We start from the raw sequence: 16,294 nt of genomic DNA on the forward strand, positions 1-16,294 counted from the left end.
AGGGATCTCCATTTGGGAAAGAAAAAAAAAAGCATCAATCTCCCTCCACTATACACAAAAATAATTTTACGTTAGTAGAAGTGCTACAGAGATTTAAAATTTGGCACACATCAGGTACTTAAACATGGATGTACTGGACACAGTCCCAACTTCCAAATAAAATATTTTAGCTTTTAAATCTTTTCTCAGAGTGGCATTTCCTGGCAGAGAAGACGTGACTGAGAACAGATTCTCTTCTCAAGTCCTGTTTTTGGATCAAACTAGGCCAGTATTATGATACTTTATGGCATATATTCAGAGACAAGGTTTAATGGTGGACTTGGCAGTGCTAGTTTAAAGGTTGCACAAGATGATCTTAGAGGTCTTTTCCTACCTAAATGATTCTCTGATTCTACATTATGCTAATTGTAAACCAGAATTAGGTCTTCAAACATTAAAATCCATTTAACCTAAACTCTTCTATCATTTGTGAAAAAAAAAAAAATACCTATTATTAGGGATGCTTTATTAAAAGGCATAAAACATATTCATGCTACAATCCTGAAAGAGCACAGTGATTACAAAAGGTTGCAGACAGAACCTCACTAACAGACCCAATTTACACAAGGACTACAGGAGAAATATAAAGCTGGAAGAAGACTTTCTGACAGTAGCTGTTAAGGTTGTATTTTCAGCTATCTCAAAGGGGCAGAGGCTGCATCTTACTTTCCTAGAGAGTGGTTCTGGGCATAATGGAAATGTTATGTTATGTTATAACTGTGTTTTAAGAATGTGACAGCTTAGAGTTACAAAAAACACGGCTGTGTATCCTGTAAATGAAATAAAAAATACGTGTTCAGAGACTCAAACAGTGCAAGAAACTTTAGTCCCTCATTTCATTCTTCCATGTGATTAACGTGCTAAAAATAAAAACATATTTAATAAAAACATATGACTGTACTAATCGTCATTCCATTTTCACTCAATCTTTCTTCCCTTCTACCTCAGTTTGGCAAGCAGAGCTCAAAATTTACATCTTGATTCACAAGTAGCTTCACCCTCCTGTGGCTGATATTTAATAAGCCTGATGCAGGAGTTATTTCACTGGGGTGTGCTTAGTCCTACTGCAGCAACACTTACAGAAGACAGGCTGACAAAGTACATACTCAGTAAATATGTAAGAGAAGCATTTTTACTTTCCTTCCAAAAGCAGCCCCAATTTCCTTTCTTCTAAATAATAAAAAAAAAAAAAGGCAAGCAAACAAACAACAAAAAACACCAAAAACAATGTCTTTCTCTCTCTGCCCAAAATTAAGAACAAATCTACCAAAATCAATTAGGTTACAATGGTACAAGCAAGAAACAATCAAGTTCACTGTTTCTACATATAAATACCTTAAATAAGGTATGCATTTCCAACTCCATAGTAACCAACCTGAAATTAGATTTACAAAAAGAGAATCCATTGCTCCACAGCAACAATTTGCTATCAGTTTTCTTGTAAATAAGAAGATTGTTTCTAAAGGTGCATTGCAGACAGCTGAATAGAAAATGGTGAGAATTTTAAGGAAATGCAGGAAAAAAATTAGCCTCTTTGATGAACAGGTATGGTAAAAATAACTGCTAAAAGTTATTAATATAAGAATCACCTATGCAACTTCGTTCCATTCTGTCCTAAAGAAATGGTGCTTTTATTTTTCCATGGTAATGACAAGAATGAAATAAAGTTCTCTGTAGTTTCTTGTTATTACAAGAAATCACTTATGTTCAAAAAACAACCAAACAACAAACAAAAACATTTTGGTTTTGTATTAGTCTTCTCTATCTGCATAGGAAGAAGCAATTTTCAAATAACACAGTTGTAAAACAGCTTTCTAGTTGTATCTTAATTACTTATTAGAATATAGAACAGTTTCAACACACATCTCACGTCTCCTATTCCAAGCCTGAGTCCTGCAAACATGTAAGATATGTTTAAATAGAAGTGAGTTATCAGGCCAGGACATATATTTACTATCACATAGCTATCCAGGCTTTACTATTTATGTGCCTAGACCCCACACCAAGCGTGAGAAGTAAGCCTCCTTAGCTTTAGGTCGAGATAAAGTGCACTGGCAGTTACTGTGGAATAGCTAGCATGTGCTGAGTCCTAAATAGCTCCAGATTTCCTCCAAAATTTTATCAACTGTTTGTTCTGATTGTTTTTAAATGCATATCATTTATTCAGTAGACTTCTTTACCTATTTTCTAAACTCCAAACAATGTATCATTCATCCCCTAACGGTCAGAAGAGGAATACAAGAAACAATGCTTTACTTCTTGGCTTTCTACTCTAAAGTATTTTAAATATATAGTAACTATGAAAGTGCTCAGGAACAGCAGTATTCAGCTGCATCCAAACAGATCCAACACAAAATCTAGAATGAAGCAAAAGTTACTTACATCTGGATATAAAATAACTCTAGAAAATGCCATCCTTAACAGACACTGTTCATTATATCTTCCCTGAGCTCATTCTGGTAATTTTCTCCTGGTTAATCTAAAATTGAGCTTATAATCAGCAAAATAAAATTGTCCATTCCATTTATCAGATACACTGAGCTGAGCCACTGGAACTTAAATGACTTTTAGACAAAAAGATGAATCCTAAAGCAATTTGACCCAGTACGTTTTGAAATCATGAGAAGCACAACTGCATGTCCTAGACATATAAAATTGCATATCTAGCCAAATGGGGTGACTTTCATGCCTCCTGAATGTAAGGTAAAAGAATGAGAAGGCATACACATTGCCAAATAATAAAACAGCTGATCACCAAAGGCCTTTATATTCTGAAAATAGACAAATACCCTATAGGCTATTTCTAACCATTTCTGGATAGTAGTTTTCAAAGAGATTGAAAACAAAAATGCAAATTTGCTATTCCATCCACAAGCTGAAAAGCCTTTTTTGTTGTTGTTTGTCAAGAGCAAATCCAACTATTAAAATAAATTTACAGAATCTAATTGTATTAAGTGTTGCAATCAAAGAAAACAGAACTGAATGTTGTTAAACATATCTGCAGTGCACAGTCTAAAAAGCAAAGAGCAGTTTTAGTCACTAAAGCTAAGAAGCTGGACTTTTTTTTTTCTTTTGTTAGGTTGACATATTTCGTGGTGGCACAGGTCTGTCAGCCTGTTATCACTTCTGCTATGAACCTGTAACTTCTAGAGCTTTAAAACTGTTCCAGTAAAAAATAAATAACAAGAGATGATACAAACATTAAATTTATTTCCTTAAGGCAAGAGATTTCTTCTGACAGTGCCATTTACCTTATTATAATTATCACTAATTCTAGAAAACATATAATGTATTGAGAGCTCTGCTCCCTCTACGGACTGTCAGAGAAGCTAAACTCAATCCTGAACTGGAAATGGGAAGCAGTTATATTGTCACTACCGAAGTCATCAAAATGCATCATCATCAGTCTGTGCAACCATTTCCTTGGTAGTCTACAAATGCCTCAAAGGCCCTGTTATAGACAATTCAAGTGGGTAATACATTTTTCAAACTTAGACTACCATTAAGTATGTTTAAACAATATTTTAATCACTGATCTTTGGAAACTATTTTATTGAATATTTGATTCATGTTTCTGGGTCTATATTATCAATACAAAATTTTCACAGTATGGAAAAAAAGAAAATTCAGTATTTTTCTTATTTTAATTCTTTAGAGATATATCTAGGAATAAGGTTAGAACATCAATAGAATATAATTTCTTGTACATACATATAGAATACAAAGCAGAGAACTGAAGCTCACAATTTTAGTATGCAAGATGCTAAAAGAAGTGCATGTGAAAGGTAAACTAAATCTCTACTGAAGAGGACACAGAGGAAAAAAGCATTCTGCTTTCCTTTTCTCTACATATAAATACAGAAATGTTTGGGTCAAAAAGCAACATTTGTTTTAGTCCCATGAAAGCTGCATGAAGGAAGAAAATGCGAATCTATTCCATGTTATGACTACAATATTAGAAATGGGCATGGATAAACAGAGGAATAAATTTCATGGTTTTGCTGTAAAACTTACAATACGGATTTTCTTTTTCCCTGTTAGCAGAAACTGATAAGGAATATATAGACTTTTCTCAATTAATTGAGGTGATGAGAAGGGAAGCGAGGAAAAAAAAACATGCAAATACAGTTTAATCACCTTTCACAATTGCTGGGGGTGTGTGAGGATGTAGAAAATTCATGCAAAGGGCAGCTTTAACTAGAGTAATGCCGACAGGCACCAGGTGCACAGATTCTGAAATGTGAACTCTTAAAGCCAAGAGCTATGCCTAGGGAAAACCAAGGAGTAGTTAATTCCTAGCGTCGTAGAGCCTAGTTTAATAAAAACTAGGCTCATACTTAACTCATACTTACAGAAAGAAACCTGTTCGTGAAAATTTTGACATATTTTTAAGGCATTTTGCAACTTAACAGTTACTGTAAGTGGAAGATATCCTCTCTTTTGCATACATATAACACATGCACAAAAAGACATTCCCTTTACCTCTAAAGCTTTACCTAGGCACTGTAAATTTTTGTAGAGCACTGCAAATTTCAAAACTAGAAGCACACTACTTGAAATATTCTGAATTTCTTTGGGTGAACTCTTCTGTGTTGTTAAGATAGCCATTAATACCTATGGTTACAACTGTAGGTCCAATTTTGGAACTCACAGGCTACTTCTGAACCCTGAGACCAAGAAGCACTCGGGATGCATGCCAAGTCTTGCCCAGCATGCGTTGACTACCTCCTCTCTCCACCACCCTGCTTTCCAGGAAAAAAAGGACTGCACAACAGTCATGGTGCTACAGCAGATGCCAGTAAACTCTCCCATCAGGGCAATTCAGAGTTCTAACCTAACCCTCTAGGACCTAAAGCTTCGTTTTTATCTTGCTCTTCTACAGCACTTCCAAGTGAGTGGGCTAATTACCTGCTCTGTATCAAGTTTCAAAAGATGGGCAGGGAAAAGTTCAGTTACTTTTAGAAAAAGGCAAAGTCAGCTTAAACAGTAAATTATTCACAGTCAGTGGTGAATCGAATATTTGAACAAACTAAATTTTACAACAGTGTACAATTTGCAACCAACTGCCACATAAAAATGTGAGAGTTCTAGAACACACAAACAGAGACATGATAGAATCACAGCGCTACTCCTTGCTCTTTATTCTTAGATGTCTTCGTCCATGGAAAATAAAGAAGCTTAAATTAAAAAAGGGAGGAAGATAAATACCACAAAAATATGATCTACAACTATAATAACAATGCAAGTTATTACACAGCAGAGTAGCAATTAGATATGTTACAATACCTTAGTGGCCTAAATATTTTCATTTTCCTGAGATATGTTTCCCAGGAAATATTGTTTTTAATTTTTAAAGACTATAAATTTATTGCACTGCAGTACGCTCTTTGCAGCTCCACCTCCCCTGAGCCGAAAAGCAAAGGACTTTTTGTTAGTCCAATGTAATGCCACAGAGAGGATTAAGTCCTAGCATAAAAAGATCCATCATTTCACGTGGTGTAATTTCTTGCAGCAATGGCCCTGTATCAGAAGTTATGTAAATCTACAGTCATTCATGCACCTACTCTCCACCCTGAACAGACAGGAAAGTCAAAGGAGCTTTCTGTATGTAAATTACAATAACATTTATCCATTAAAAAAATCTTGCCCATACAACAATTTATTAAAATGAAATTATATCTCAGTTTATTTGTGGTTCACCTTAAATCCATTACTTTCTCCCACCTTTCTGGTACACTATAATCCCTTTTAAAAAAAAATAATAATAAATTTATGTTATTTTTCATTCCATTCTTCTCCCAGTGTAACTGCAATATATTTTCCTTTTCCTTAGAGATGTTCCTGAATGAATATTACCAGTGTCAAATTCATAACACATCCCAGTCTAAGAAAGACACTTCCTCTGATGACTGCTCAGTAATCAAATAAGGGTCTATAGTTCAAATATGTGGCAGTTTACATTACAGCGGATAAAACAGAACACAGCTTCAAAGACAGTGTCCAAGAAGACGCCCTGACACAAGCATCCAGTCACACTGCATGGCCATGCTGTGAAAGAGAACATGAGCGAACTGGTATTTATGCAGAGCAGATGATCAATGCCCAGCAGCGAACAAGAGCTACTTGGCAGCAAACCCAGTCAGTTCAGCACCCGCAAGCAAAGGACGAGCGCATATCCTCGGAGAGCAAAGGTTACACAGGGGCTGCTGGAACTATTAAACCAGGTCAGAGAGCGAGTATTAATGAGCTGAGAGAAGGAGGTACTGTGTAACACTGTACTTACGACACAGGATAAAGGTCGTGAGTAAATTCCTAAAAATGTTACACAGAAAGACTTGGCTGACAAATAATAAAGTGGGCTTTCTTTTCAGTTGTCTTGTGTTATCCTCACAAGAAGAACCACTCAATAAGCACAGCAGAGGGAAAACTAGCAGCAGAGGAAAAAAGTAATATATGCAGTGATGATACATAACTGGTGCCCAAAGGAAAGCTTTCAAGAGACGTCTGCTACAAGTTATTTGATGACTTAAAAAAAAAAAAAAAAAAAACACAAAAACAAACAAACAAAAAAAAAACCTTAATACGCCTCAAAAGAGAATGGGGGAGAAAAATAAGAGACAAACATTCCTTCCTGGTTATTGAAGAAAAGGAAGTCAAAAAATGACATAAATAAAAAAGTACGGTTATTTCCCACCTCCGTGCTGAAAAATATCTTGATAAAGGTCAGTAGTAGTACCTCAATAAACTCTGGGTAGGAACACTGGTTTTATTATTATTATTATTAACATCATCATCAATATAGGGAAACAAAAGGAAAAATCAAGGTCAGGAATCTCTGCCAGAATCATTAATAAGATACAAAAATGTTCTTGGTTCAGTGCTGCTCAGTAGTGTTGTGATAGAAATTATGATCAATACAGAGAGGTACAGAAACACAGAACTAAATCAGCAACAAGTACTAGCAGGCTCTATACTGTCCAGATGAAAATTAGTTGTCCATAAGTAGAGCAACAGATACCAAGTCTGAAAGGAGAGGATATTTAGCATAACTGCTTTTGTGTTTTTAGCTAATATAGTTTCCTCATCTTTAAGAGAGCAATGATCATCTTGTGAGAATGAACATTACCATTATAAGTCTGTTGCCATTTTAAACAAAAGATAACAAATTGTTTAAAATAATAACACTCTCCCCAAACAACAACAACAACAGAAACTTTTATCAAATATTCAAGAATAAGATTGCCTCTTGGAGGAATATACCAATATAACTCAAGAGCAGAATTTGGCTGGTTCATTGTTCTACAGAGATAAATTAAGGTGTCCACTCTCCAAAGAATTAAGAATTCCACTCTCCAAAGTTCAATTAGCCAACTTATATCAAGGCTATGCCGATGAACTGCAACTAGTCAGAACAAGAGCTGCAGAGCTGGGCCCACAGTGGCATCTCATGTAGCTGCCACCAGTACACAGAACAACAAATCCAGGGCTGTTAATGTCTTTTCTTCTCAAGTAAAAAGAAAACTGGAATATGGCGGCTGGAAATAGTGTTATTGAAAGGGAAAATTCTATGCACCTTTTCTTCAAATGAAATTATGTTCCCTTTATAGCACCTTATTATTTACATTCAAAGCAAAATAATTGGAACTTTATATACAAAGCAGCTTATGTAGCCAACAATATAAAACCTTATCACCTACAAACACATTCCAAAATCTGCATTAAGGCACAGGAGGAGACTACTTTTTGTAAATGGTCAGACTGCTGTGTGCATCTTTAAAATCACTAAACAGAACCTTTAGACTCTCAGCAGCTTCACAACATACCTCTCCACTTGCTAAAGGCCCTCTGTGACAACTGGATGCGTGTCACATTATTAACACCGGAAATTTGAAATCCCTTGGGATTTATGTATTTAACATGTATTTTTTTCCTTTTAAAACCAAATGCTTTGGGTCTGCTGCAACTAATACATAAGTAAGCATCAGAACAGTACTGAATTTGTGTGTAATTTATGTGCAAAATTAAAATCAAATCATGAATCTTTCAGCTTGAGAGCATTCTGCTTAATTCCCCAGGGAGGAAAAAAAAAAAAAAAAAGATCAATGCTAATGCTGCTCAACGCATGTTGAAATGCGGTAACCATTACAGAAATGAAAAAAAAAAAAAAAAAGCTATTCAACAGATTCTGGACTGAGTTCCAATTCTGGATTATTGCTATCAGAATCAACACCAACAGACAGACATGTGGATGGACAATTTTCAAATCAATCATGTGAATAATAAAAGTTAGATACTAGGATAGTACATTTGTTATGCCTTTGCCAAAATTCTCCTTATCATTAAATGAAAATGTTAGCTTTCAAGCACATGACAAATCTTATTTGCTCTATTTATGGTTAGCTAATTCTCAGTGAGGAGCTGTTCTACACATCTCCATACTTTGCTCACGAACCATATAAGAAATATCTTAATCTAACAATATCCTTAATCACTTTGTTTTTGCAACAAGATGCACAAACAGAACATAGAGGGAAGACAGTATTTTTGTTTCCTTCTTTGTTTCCAAACTAGGATGGAAATGGAGAATGGCAAGAAAGTAAGTTTCCACTACCTAGAAGCAGAAAATAGGCTTACAAGATTGCCAGTTTATAGCCCAAGAAGATTAATTCCTGCACTTAAGCCATAATAGAGGACAATCTAGAGAGGGCTGATGTTTAGTTGAATTGGTGCTATTTGTTCTGATGCGGAAGAAATAGAAAGCTGTTTTAACCTCCCATTCACACTGTAAAATAAAAGACAGCATGCACATAAGCAAACTCCAGCATGGAACTCTTACCAGTTTTTCCATAACAGCAATCTCCTAGGCAACTTGTGCAATGAAATGAAAGTAAGAGTAAATTTCTGACTTCTGACCTTGTGACAATAGGCAGATAACACTGGAGAGACAGAAAACATGCCAAAACTCTTGTGGATCTCACAACATTACAATGAATTTAACTGCAAGTCTATTTCCTACAGATGAGAGATTCCCTGTATGACTAGCAGTGCATGAATTGTTAAGAAGTGGCACATGAGAATCTAGTCATCTTCTCCATACTAATGAGACAGCAGCTGCAAAAGGAGAAAACTTCTGATTCTTGTTGCCTGAACTACTCCTTACCCTTCTAAAAATGGTCACAACAAGAACAGCTGTGCCTGTATGGTACGTCATGACTTTCAGTTATGCTGAATGTATCTTGCAAAACTAAGTTGGAACTGGAAACTCGCAAACATTGCCCAGTTTTTCAAGAACAACAAGAAAGACGACCCTGGTAATTACAGGCCTGTCAGTCTCACTTCAGTGCCTGGTAAAATTATGGGGAAGATTATTCTGAGAGTTACTATAAAACATTTGAGAAACAACACAGTCATTGGTCATGGACTACACGGGTTCATGAGGGGAAAGTCCTGCTTAAAAAATTAATTTCCTTTTATGACAAGGTTATCTACCTAACTGACCAAGGGAAGACAGCTGATGTACTTTTTTTAGATCACAGCAAAGCTTTTGGAACTGTTTCTCACACTACCCTTCTGGACAAAATGTCCAGCACACAGCTAGACAAATGCATGCTAGGACAGGCGAACAACTGGCTGACAGATAAGGCTCAAAGAGATATGGTAAATAGGGCTGGTGGCCACTTACTAATGGGGTTCTTCAGGGCCCCATTTTAAGGGTAGCTCTCTTTAATATTTTCATAAATATCTTGGATGCAAGATTTGGAGGTATACTAGACAAGTTTGAAGACAACACCAAATTGAAAGGAGCTGTTGACTGCGTAAAGGGTAGAAATGTCTTGCAGAAAAATCACGTCAAATTAGAGAACTGAACAATCACCAACAATATAAAGTTTAATAAGAGCATGTGCTGGATTCTGTACCTGGGATGGGGCAACCCTGGCTATAAGTATAGCCATAGAAAAGAGGCTGTTGAGCAGCCCTGGTGAATGGGATATGTGGATTTTGGTCGACAGCAAGTTGAACACCAGCCAGCAGTGTGCCCTGGCAGCCAGGAGGGCCAGAACTCTGGGTTTCGTTCAGCCATGGCATGGGTAGGCAGTAGCAGGAAGTCCTGCTCTGCTCTGTGCTAGTACACCCTCAACTGAAGTACTGTGTGCAGTTTGGGGCACTACAGTATAAAAAGGACATAAAACTAATAGCATCCAAAGGAGGACAAAAAAAAGATGGTGAAGGGTATAGAGGAAAAGACATATGAAGAGCAGCTGAGGCCCCTTGGTTTGTTCAGCCCAGAGCAGAGCAGGCTGAGGGGAGGCCTCATAGCAGCCTGCAGCTCCCTCATGAGGCAGGCACTGAGCTCTGCTCTCTGGGGTCAGCGACAGGACCCGAGGGCATGGCATGGAGCTGGGACAGGGGAGGGTCAGGCTGGGGGTTAGGGAAAGGTTCTTCACCAAGAGGTGGTCAGGCACTTGGACAGGTTCACCAAGGAAGTGGCCATAGCACCAAGCCTGGAAGAGTTCAGTAAGTGTTTGGACAACACTCTCAGACAGGTGGTCTCTATTTTGGGTGACCCTTTTTGAAGCCAGGAGTTGGACCTGATGATCCTCATGGGTCCCTTCCAACTCAGGATGTTTTATGATTCCAGAAAATCATAAAAAATAAAGTAATTGAAAATCTGAGAAAATTGCAGGCAAATGGCTATTCTGGACAGACATTTTAAGCACATACAGTTCTGTCTCAATGCAAAGAATTTGGCTCGAATGGAAATCTAGGAGCCTTTCCATCCTGCAGTGCCACTGTCAGCAAGCCTTCACTTGGCAGAACCCAAGACAAAATGTCTGACATGCACTTTGCAGGTTTGGTGGAGGGGCAAGTCAGGTTCTCAATGGCTTGACAGCATAAAGGTCCCTGACACAGACCCCACCTCTCTAGCTGTATCGGGATCTACAAGCAGTGCTTCCTGTTTCACAGAGGTTTTATGAAAACAAGCATCCGTTATTGACCTTCTGCTAACACAATTTTACTTCAAACTATGAAATAGGAAATAATGCTACATCGTTTTCTAATTTATTGTTTTTAAACTCCACATAGAACCCAATTCCTCAAGGCACAGAAACATTCACTTAACTTAAAGTAGTCCCTTCATTAGGTTGTATGCCTATTTCCTCACCTGATCATTAGCGCCCTACAAGCCTGTGCTCACAAAGTGTATTTGGCGTTGACTGTTCACAACAGCGTTTTGAAGTATATTGTCAGGGAGTGTTTCCATATGTAGGGGGGAAGAGAGGGTAGTAGCTTCAGAGAATCATCTCTACAACATATGAGACACAATCCTTGTAAACGTGTCTTTTGGAAGTTGCTACAATTCTGCCAGTGTACATCATACATTAAAACAGCTTGTTTTTTTTTTGTTTGTTTGTTTTTTAGAATTAAGTCAATTTTATATTTAAATTCAAGAAAAATATTTAGCAAATACTCAAAGTTGTTGGAAGTGATTAAAATAGTTCCAATAACAATTCCAAAAATGTACTTCTATTGTCACCAAATCAACGTGATATCATGTTTGTTACTTTTCTTGTCATTTTCTTTTTCCTTTATATTTGAACATTAATATAATATAATGCAATACAATATATTTTTACTAGCAGTCAAAAACATAAAAATTCATTTTCAGCTACTGAGGTCAGATAATTGTACCAGTCAACTGAAAAAGTAATAGGATGAAATGGGGGGGTGGAAAAATTTGGTAGACCCCTTTAACAAACCAGACACTCGGTTTTGAGAAATACAAAATGTAACACTATCATTTTGAGCCACTGAATTATGACACTTGGCACAGAAAAGCTATTGTCTATAATTATATAACAAAAACACTTGTCACAGCTCAAAAGACAACACATGCATTAAGGAATGTAGATCCTAGAGGGCATTACCCTAGTTGTATATTTTGTATAAAACCAATCAATTTTTCTTCTCTATCTTCAGTATTGGTTTCGTATGTTTTTAGAATATGCTAAAATTACAGAACTGGATAGTAAACGGTACTACTATATCACAAGTATTTAATTAGGTATCAAAGATCTCTAACTTCTGTTTGTTTTGGTGTTTTTTGTTTCTTTGGTTTTTATTTTAGTCAGCTAACTCTGTTCAGTATGTGTCAGATAAGCACACACACAAGGAGATTTAATGGTTTTAATTATACTACATACTAGCAGTTAGAGCAGTAGTCTTCTGTAGGAAAAGACTAAAGCACTGCAAGACAAAACCTACTACGCAAGTTCTGAGCATTTATTGTTAGATTCAAAATACTTTGCTGTAGGAAAGTAAGTAGCAATTTTACACTACAAAAGTGTTAGTTAAAAAAAATAAAAACATAAAGGTTCAGCAGTACACCAAAAATTAAAATTTTGTTGTTTCTCTTCCTCCAGGGTTACACTATACAGTTAAGTGAGCACCACTTTTAAACTACGTAAGTCAATCTTTCTGCATATGTATAATACAACAGCATGTAACTGTACTATACTAGTACTAAGACAGACTATTATTCTATTACAGCTCATGCACTGCTGGAGATTCCTACAAAAAAAAAAAGAGTGCTTGGATTAATTTTACCTGCTCAGTAACAAGCTGTCTACAGGTGCTGTTCACATATTTTATTTACTAAATGACAGGATTATTTTCCAATGTTTTAATTACCTGGCAATAGCAACTGGAACAATGAAAAAAAAAAAAAGAAAAAAAAAAAAAAAAGAATAAAAATTCATCCAGCACAGCTCAGAGAGAGTAATCCAAAAAGAGAAAACTGCTGAAGAAGGAACCACATTGCTTGTAAGTGCTGAAAGATAGGATGTTAGATAATACTTGAAATAATAACACAGAAGGACTTCAAAATGATAGGATACAGTACTTCCACTGGCAGCCCAGGGGCAACAACCTCCCCGTTGACGGTAAGTTGATGTAGCAAGGTGGGACTCAAGGACAACTTAATCAGAGTCAATTACCTTAAAGAGATGGTGGGAGTTAAAGTCACAGAAAATCAGATTCAGCGACAGTAGACCTCACTTTAGTAACATAAAGTACACGGATGCAGGCTCTACAGTGTAACACTGGGACTGTTTCCAACGTCAAGAACCTAGTGTCTCAGACCTCATTTAAAGATTTTACGCTCACCGTTACGAAATATTTATGGACATCTTGCAAATCTTCTTATGTTATACTTTTAACCAGAAGCAAGTATGTCAGCTACAGAAAGTAAGTTCACGGAACATTGCATTACATCAATTTAATGTTCAATTTTTCATCATACATATATCAATTAACATTTGTTTTATAGAACTGAAAAGGTTTAAGTGAAAACTTCCAAACCAGACACACGTTTTCACACACTAGTTCAAAGCGAGAATAACTGCAATACCTAAAGCTTCGGATTCTGAAAAAGGCAACCTGTTATGAAAGTACATTAAAAAGTTACAAAAATGTAGTTTTAGGCATCCATTGCTGAAAATTTTGGTTTGCTCTTTATGCAAGAAAGTTACACAACAAAGCCTACTGAAAAGAGTACTTATAGGCTGAAACATACATTAAGTCCTCTCAAAGGAGGTTTATGTTATGAAAATCGTCAAGGTGGTGTCCCTTTTACATTGCTGGAAGACAGTATTTTCAGTTTAATTTTACACACAATTATGGCTTTCTTCATAGCTGAAAGATTACTGAAATACAACACATTCTTTCTATGCAGCTTTTAAAATGGAAGAGATTGCATGTGTATTGTAGCATAAGAGTAACCAGGGGAACATAAACACAAAACAAAAAATACTTTATCAGTTCAAAGGACGCCCCATTTATATCGATAAAAATAAATTTTAACATCACGCATATACTCTTCAACCAGAAAGTGACAAGTATTTGTCTGGAACTGTACTTTAAAACAGACATATTTAGTAATGACAAGGAATACATTTATACCTTGAGTGTCTCAATCTTGGCAAACTTAGATCTGAGAACTATAGAACTTTAATAATTACTTTCCCAGCAGGAGGTACAATTCATAATCTAGAGCATTTTTAATGCTTCTTGACTGCATGAACCCCAGGAGTTTGCAGAATCAAACATGATTCAGAAACTTTCTTTTTCCCCATTTGAAATATTACAAGAATGTAATTTCTAATTACAGACAGGATAGTATCCGAGAAGAATGTCTTTAGTTCCTAGAATAGCACCCAAAGCTAATGCACCAATCCCACGAGTATCCATATATAATAAATTCACTTAAAACTGATACGGAAAATTTATGTATCCATATCCTCAAGGCCTAAATATTCATAATGCTTACCTAGACTGTCCTGCTCAGGTGAGTACTGTGTGAAGGTGATTTTCAAAAAATACACTAGAAAACAGCAGTAACTATAAAAAGCCTTCCTGAAGCTCCTAAGTAAGAATTAAATTAAAATAATTGGTTCTGGCTAAAACAACACGCCCCCGGGCTATTAGAGATCCCAGTAGTTATACTGCAAATGAAACTGAAACAACTCATCTTAATCACTGTTTTGCACAGTGTATTGAGACTGCTGATGAAGCAAACTGAAAGAAACCAAAGGCTCTAAATGCTTGTAACTATTCCTGGTAATGGGAGCAAGCCCATTTCTGGTTTAAACAATGATATCCTAATGGCCCTCACTCTGTTGTAGATGTGAAGGAAGGAAAAGACTGACATTTACTGAAAACAGAATAATCCTGTAGGATGTGTAGGAAGGAAAAAAACGGACATTTCTTGGAAACAGAAGAACTCATTAGACTTCACAGCAGTCTTTCTAGAGACTGCAACAATTTGAGTTTTGCTGAAGGAAGGCACATACATCAAGTTAACACTTTTTAGAATTCCCCCACATCTAAAGCTGCTTCCTGTGCCGTGATATATAATGGACTGCTTCAAAAACCAAGTCACATACAAAAATATTGCATTACTCTACAGGAAGCATGCAGCATGAGGCCCCGATTCAGCAGACAGTTAAGAGCAAACCTAAAGGGTCCTCTAGCCACACTGCCTACCCAAACCCCAAGATCCAATCTAACTGCAGCACGAGGCTGACAGATTTCAAGCTATCCCTGTAACGATAAAAAAGGGCCTACTACTTAAAAAAAAAAAAAAAAAAAAAAAAAGAGAGAGAGAGAAGATTGTGTGAATGGTTTCTAGGTTTATGCTGCAGACAGCAACTGCTTGAAGTATTTCACATCTGAAAGATGCTCCCACGTGCCTTGCACAGCAAAACCAGCCCCTAGGCAGCGTGGACTGGTTGACGGCCGACCCCACAAGACTGACCCCACAGCCGTGGGCACCCTCAGCGCCCCGGGCCCCGCCTCCCCAGGCGGGAAGCCTGCCGTGCACGTCCTCAGGCGTGACCCCAATTCCCCCCTCGCCTCTCTCTGCCAGCAGCCACCCTGCGAGCGCCCTCCCTAATCTAACCTCAGCCCTGAATCTTGTAACTCAGCCGAAATACGCGCACAAGAGGCATGGGGGTGGCGGGGAGGAGGAGGAGGAAGAAAAAATCGTTTCCTGTTGCCTTAATCCCTTTAGTCAGGCTTAAGTAACGTCGCCCAGGGCGCGCTGGCTGGGTGCCTGGTTGCGGAGGCCGGCAACGAGAGGCCGCCGGGGGCAGGCCGGCGGCTCAGCCCCGCTCCCCCCGGCCGGGAGGCGCCGGGAGCCGCGGGGCGGCGCGTCGGGGGCTGCCCGCCGCCACCTCCGGCCTCTCGCGGCGCCGGCGGCGGAGAGGGGCCGGGCGGCTGCGGGGGAGAAGGGGCGAAGGCTACACACCCAGCAGCAGGCCGTCCATGTCAAAGATGAGGTGGGTGACCGGCCGCAGCGCGGCGGAGGAGGAGGAGGAGGAAGCGGACATGGCGAGGCCACGGCAGCCGAGACCCGAGCGGTGCTGCTGGTGGCGGCGGCGCAAGCGCGCTCCGCCGCGGCAGCCGGACCCCGGGGGCAGCGGTGCCGGCGGGACGGGACGGGACGGGACGGGCGGAGCGGGGAGCGGGGGCGGCCGCTTTGTTATAATGGGTTCTTCTAGGCAGAAAAAGGCCGTTTCTCTGCTAGGCCTCTTCTGGTGTGGGACTTTCTGGGTTTTGTTTTAAGTCCCATTAGGTGCTGCTTGCTCTCGTGTTGATGCTTTGGATGGTTTTCCCTCGAAGTTTTGTGTGCCCGTGTAGAGATTTACAAGGGTACGATTACTGCTGGACCGTAATACGAGCCGAGAATGGAAATCTT

At 38.3% G+C, this 16,294-nt stretch overlaps 1 protein-coding gene across 2 annotated transcripts in view; it reads right to left on the bottom strand.

Moving 5' to 3' along the window:
* Positions 1 to 16,018, bottom strand: part of PUDP (pseudouridine 5'-phosphatase) — a 79,770-nt gene extending 63,752 nt beyond the window's left edge. The window contains exons 1-2 of one of the 2 annotated variants that reach the window (XM_084505929.1): positions 15,497 to 15,623; positions 14,366 to 14,460 (exon numbers count right to left, since the gene is read on the bottom strand). Coding sequence is in view for 1 of the 2 variants with exons in the window: in XM_084505928.1 (XP_084362054.1) it covers positions 15,845 to 15,926 (82 nt within the window). In the remaining variant the exon portion in view is untranslated. Of the gene's footprint in view, positions 1 to 14,365; positions 14,461 to 15,496; positions 15,624 to 15,844 lie in introns of those variants that run through there. The other variant, XM_084505928.1, reaches the window with a different exon arrangement.
* Between the last annotated feature and the right edge of the window lie 276 nt (positions 16,019 to 16,294).

The sequence above is a fragment of the Aythya ferina genome (genome assembly GCF_964211825.1).
Source record: "Aythya ferina genome assembly, chromosome: 1".
Taxonomy (NCBI): domain Eukaryota; kingdom Metazoa; phylum Chordata; class Aves; order Anseriformes; family Anatidae; genus Aythya; species Aythya ferina.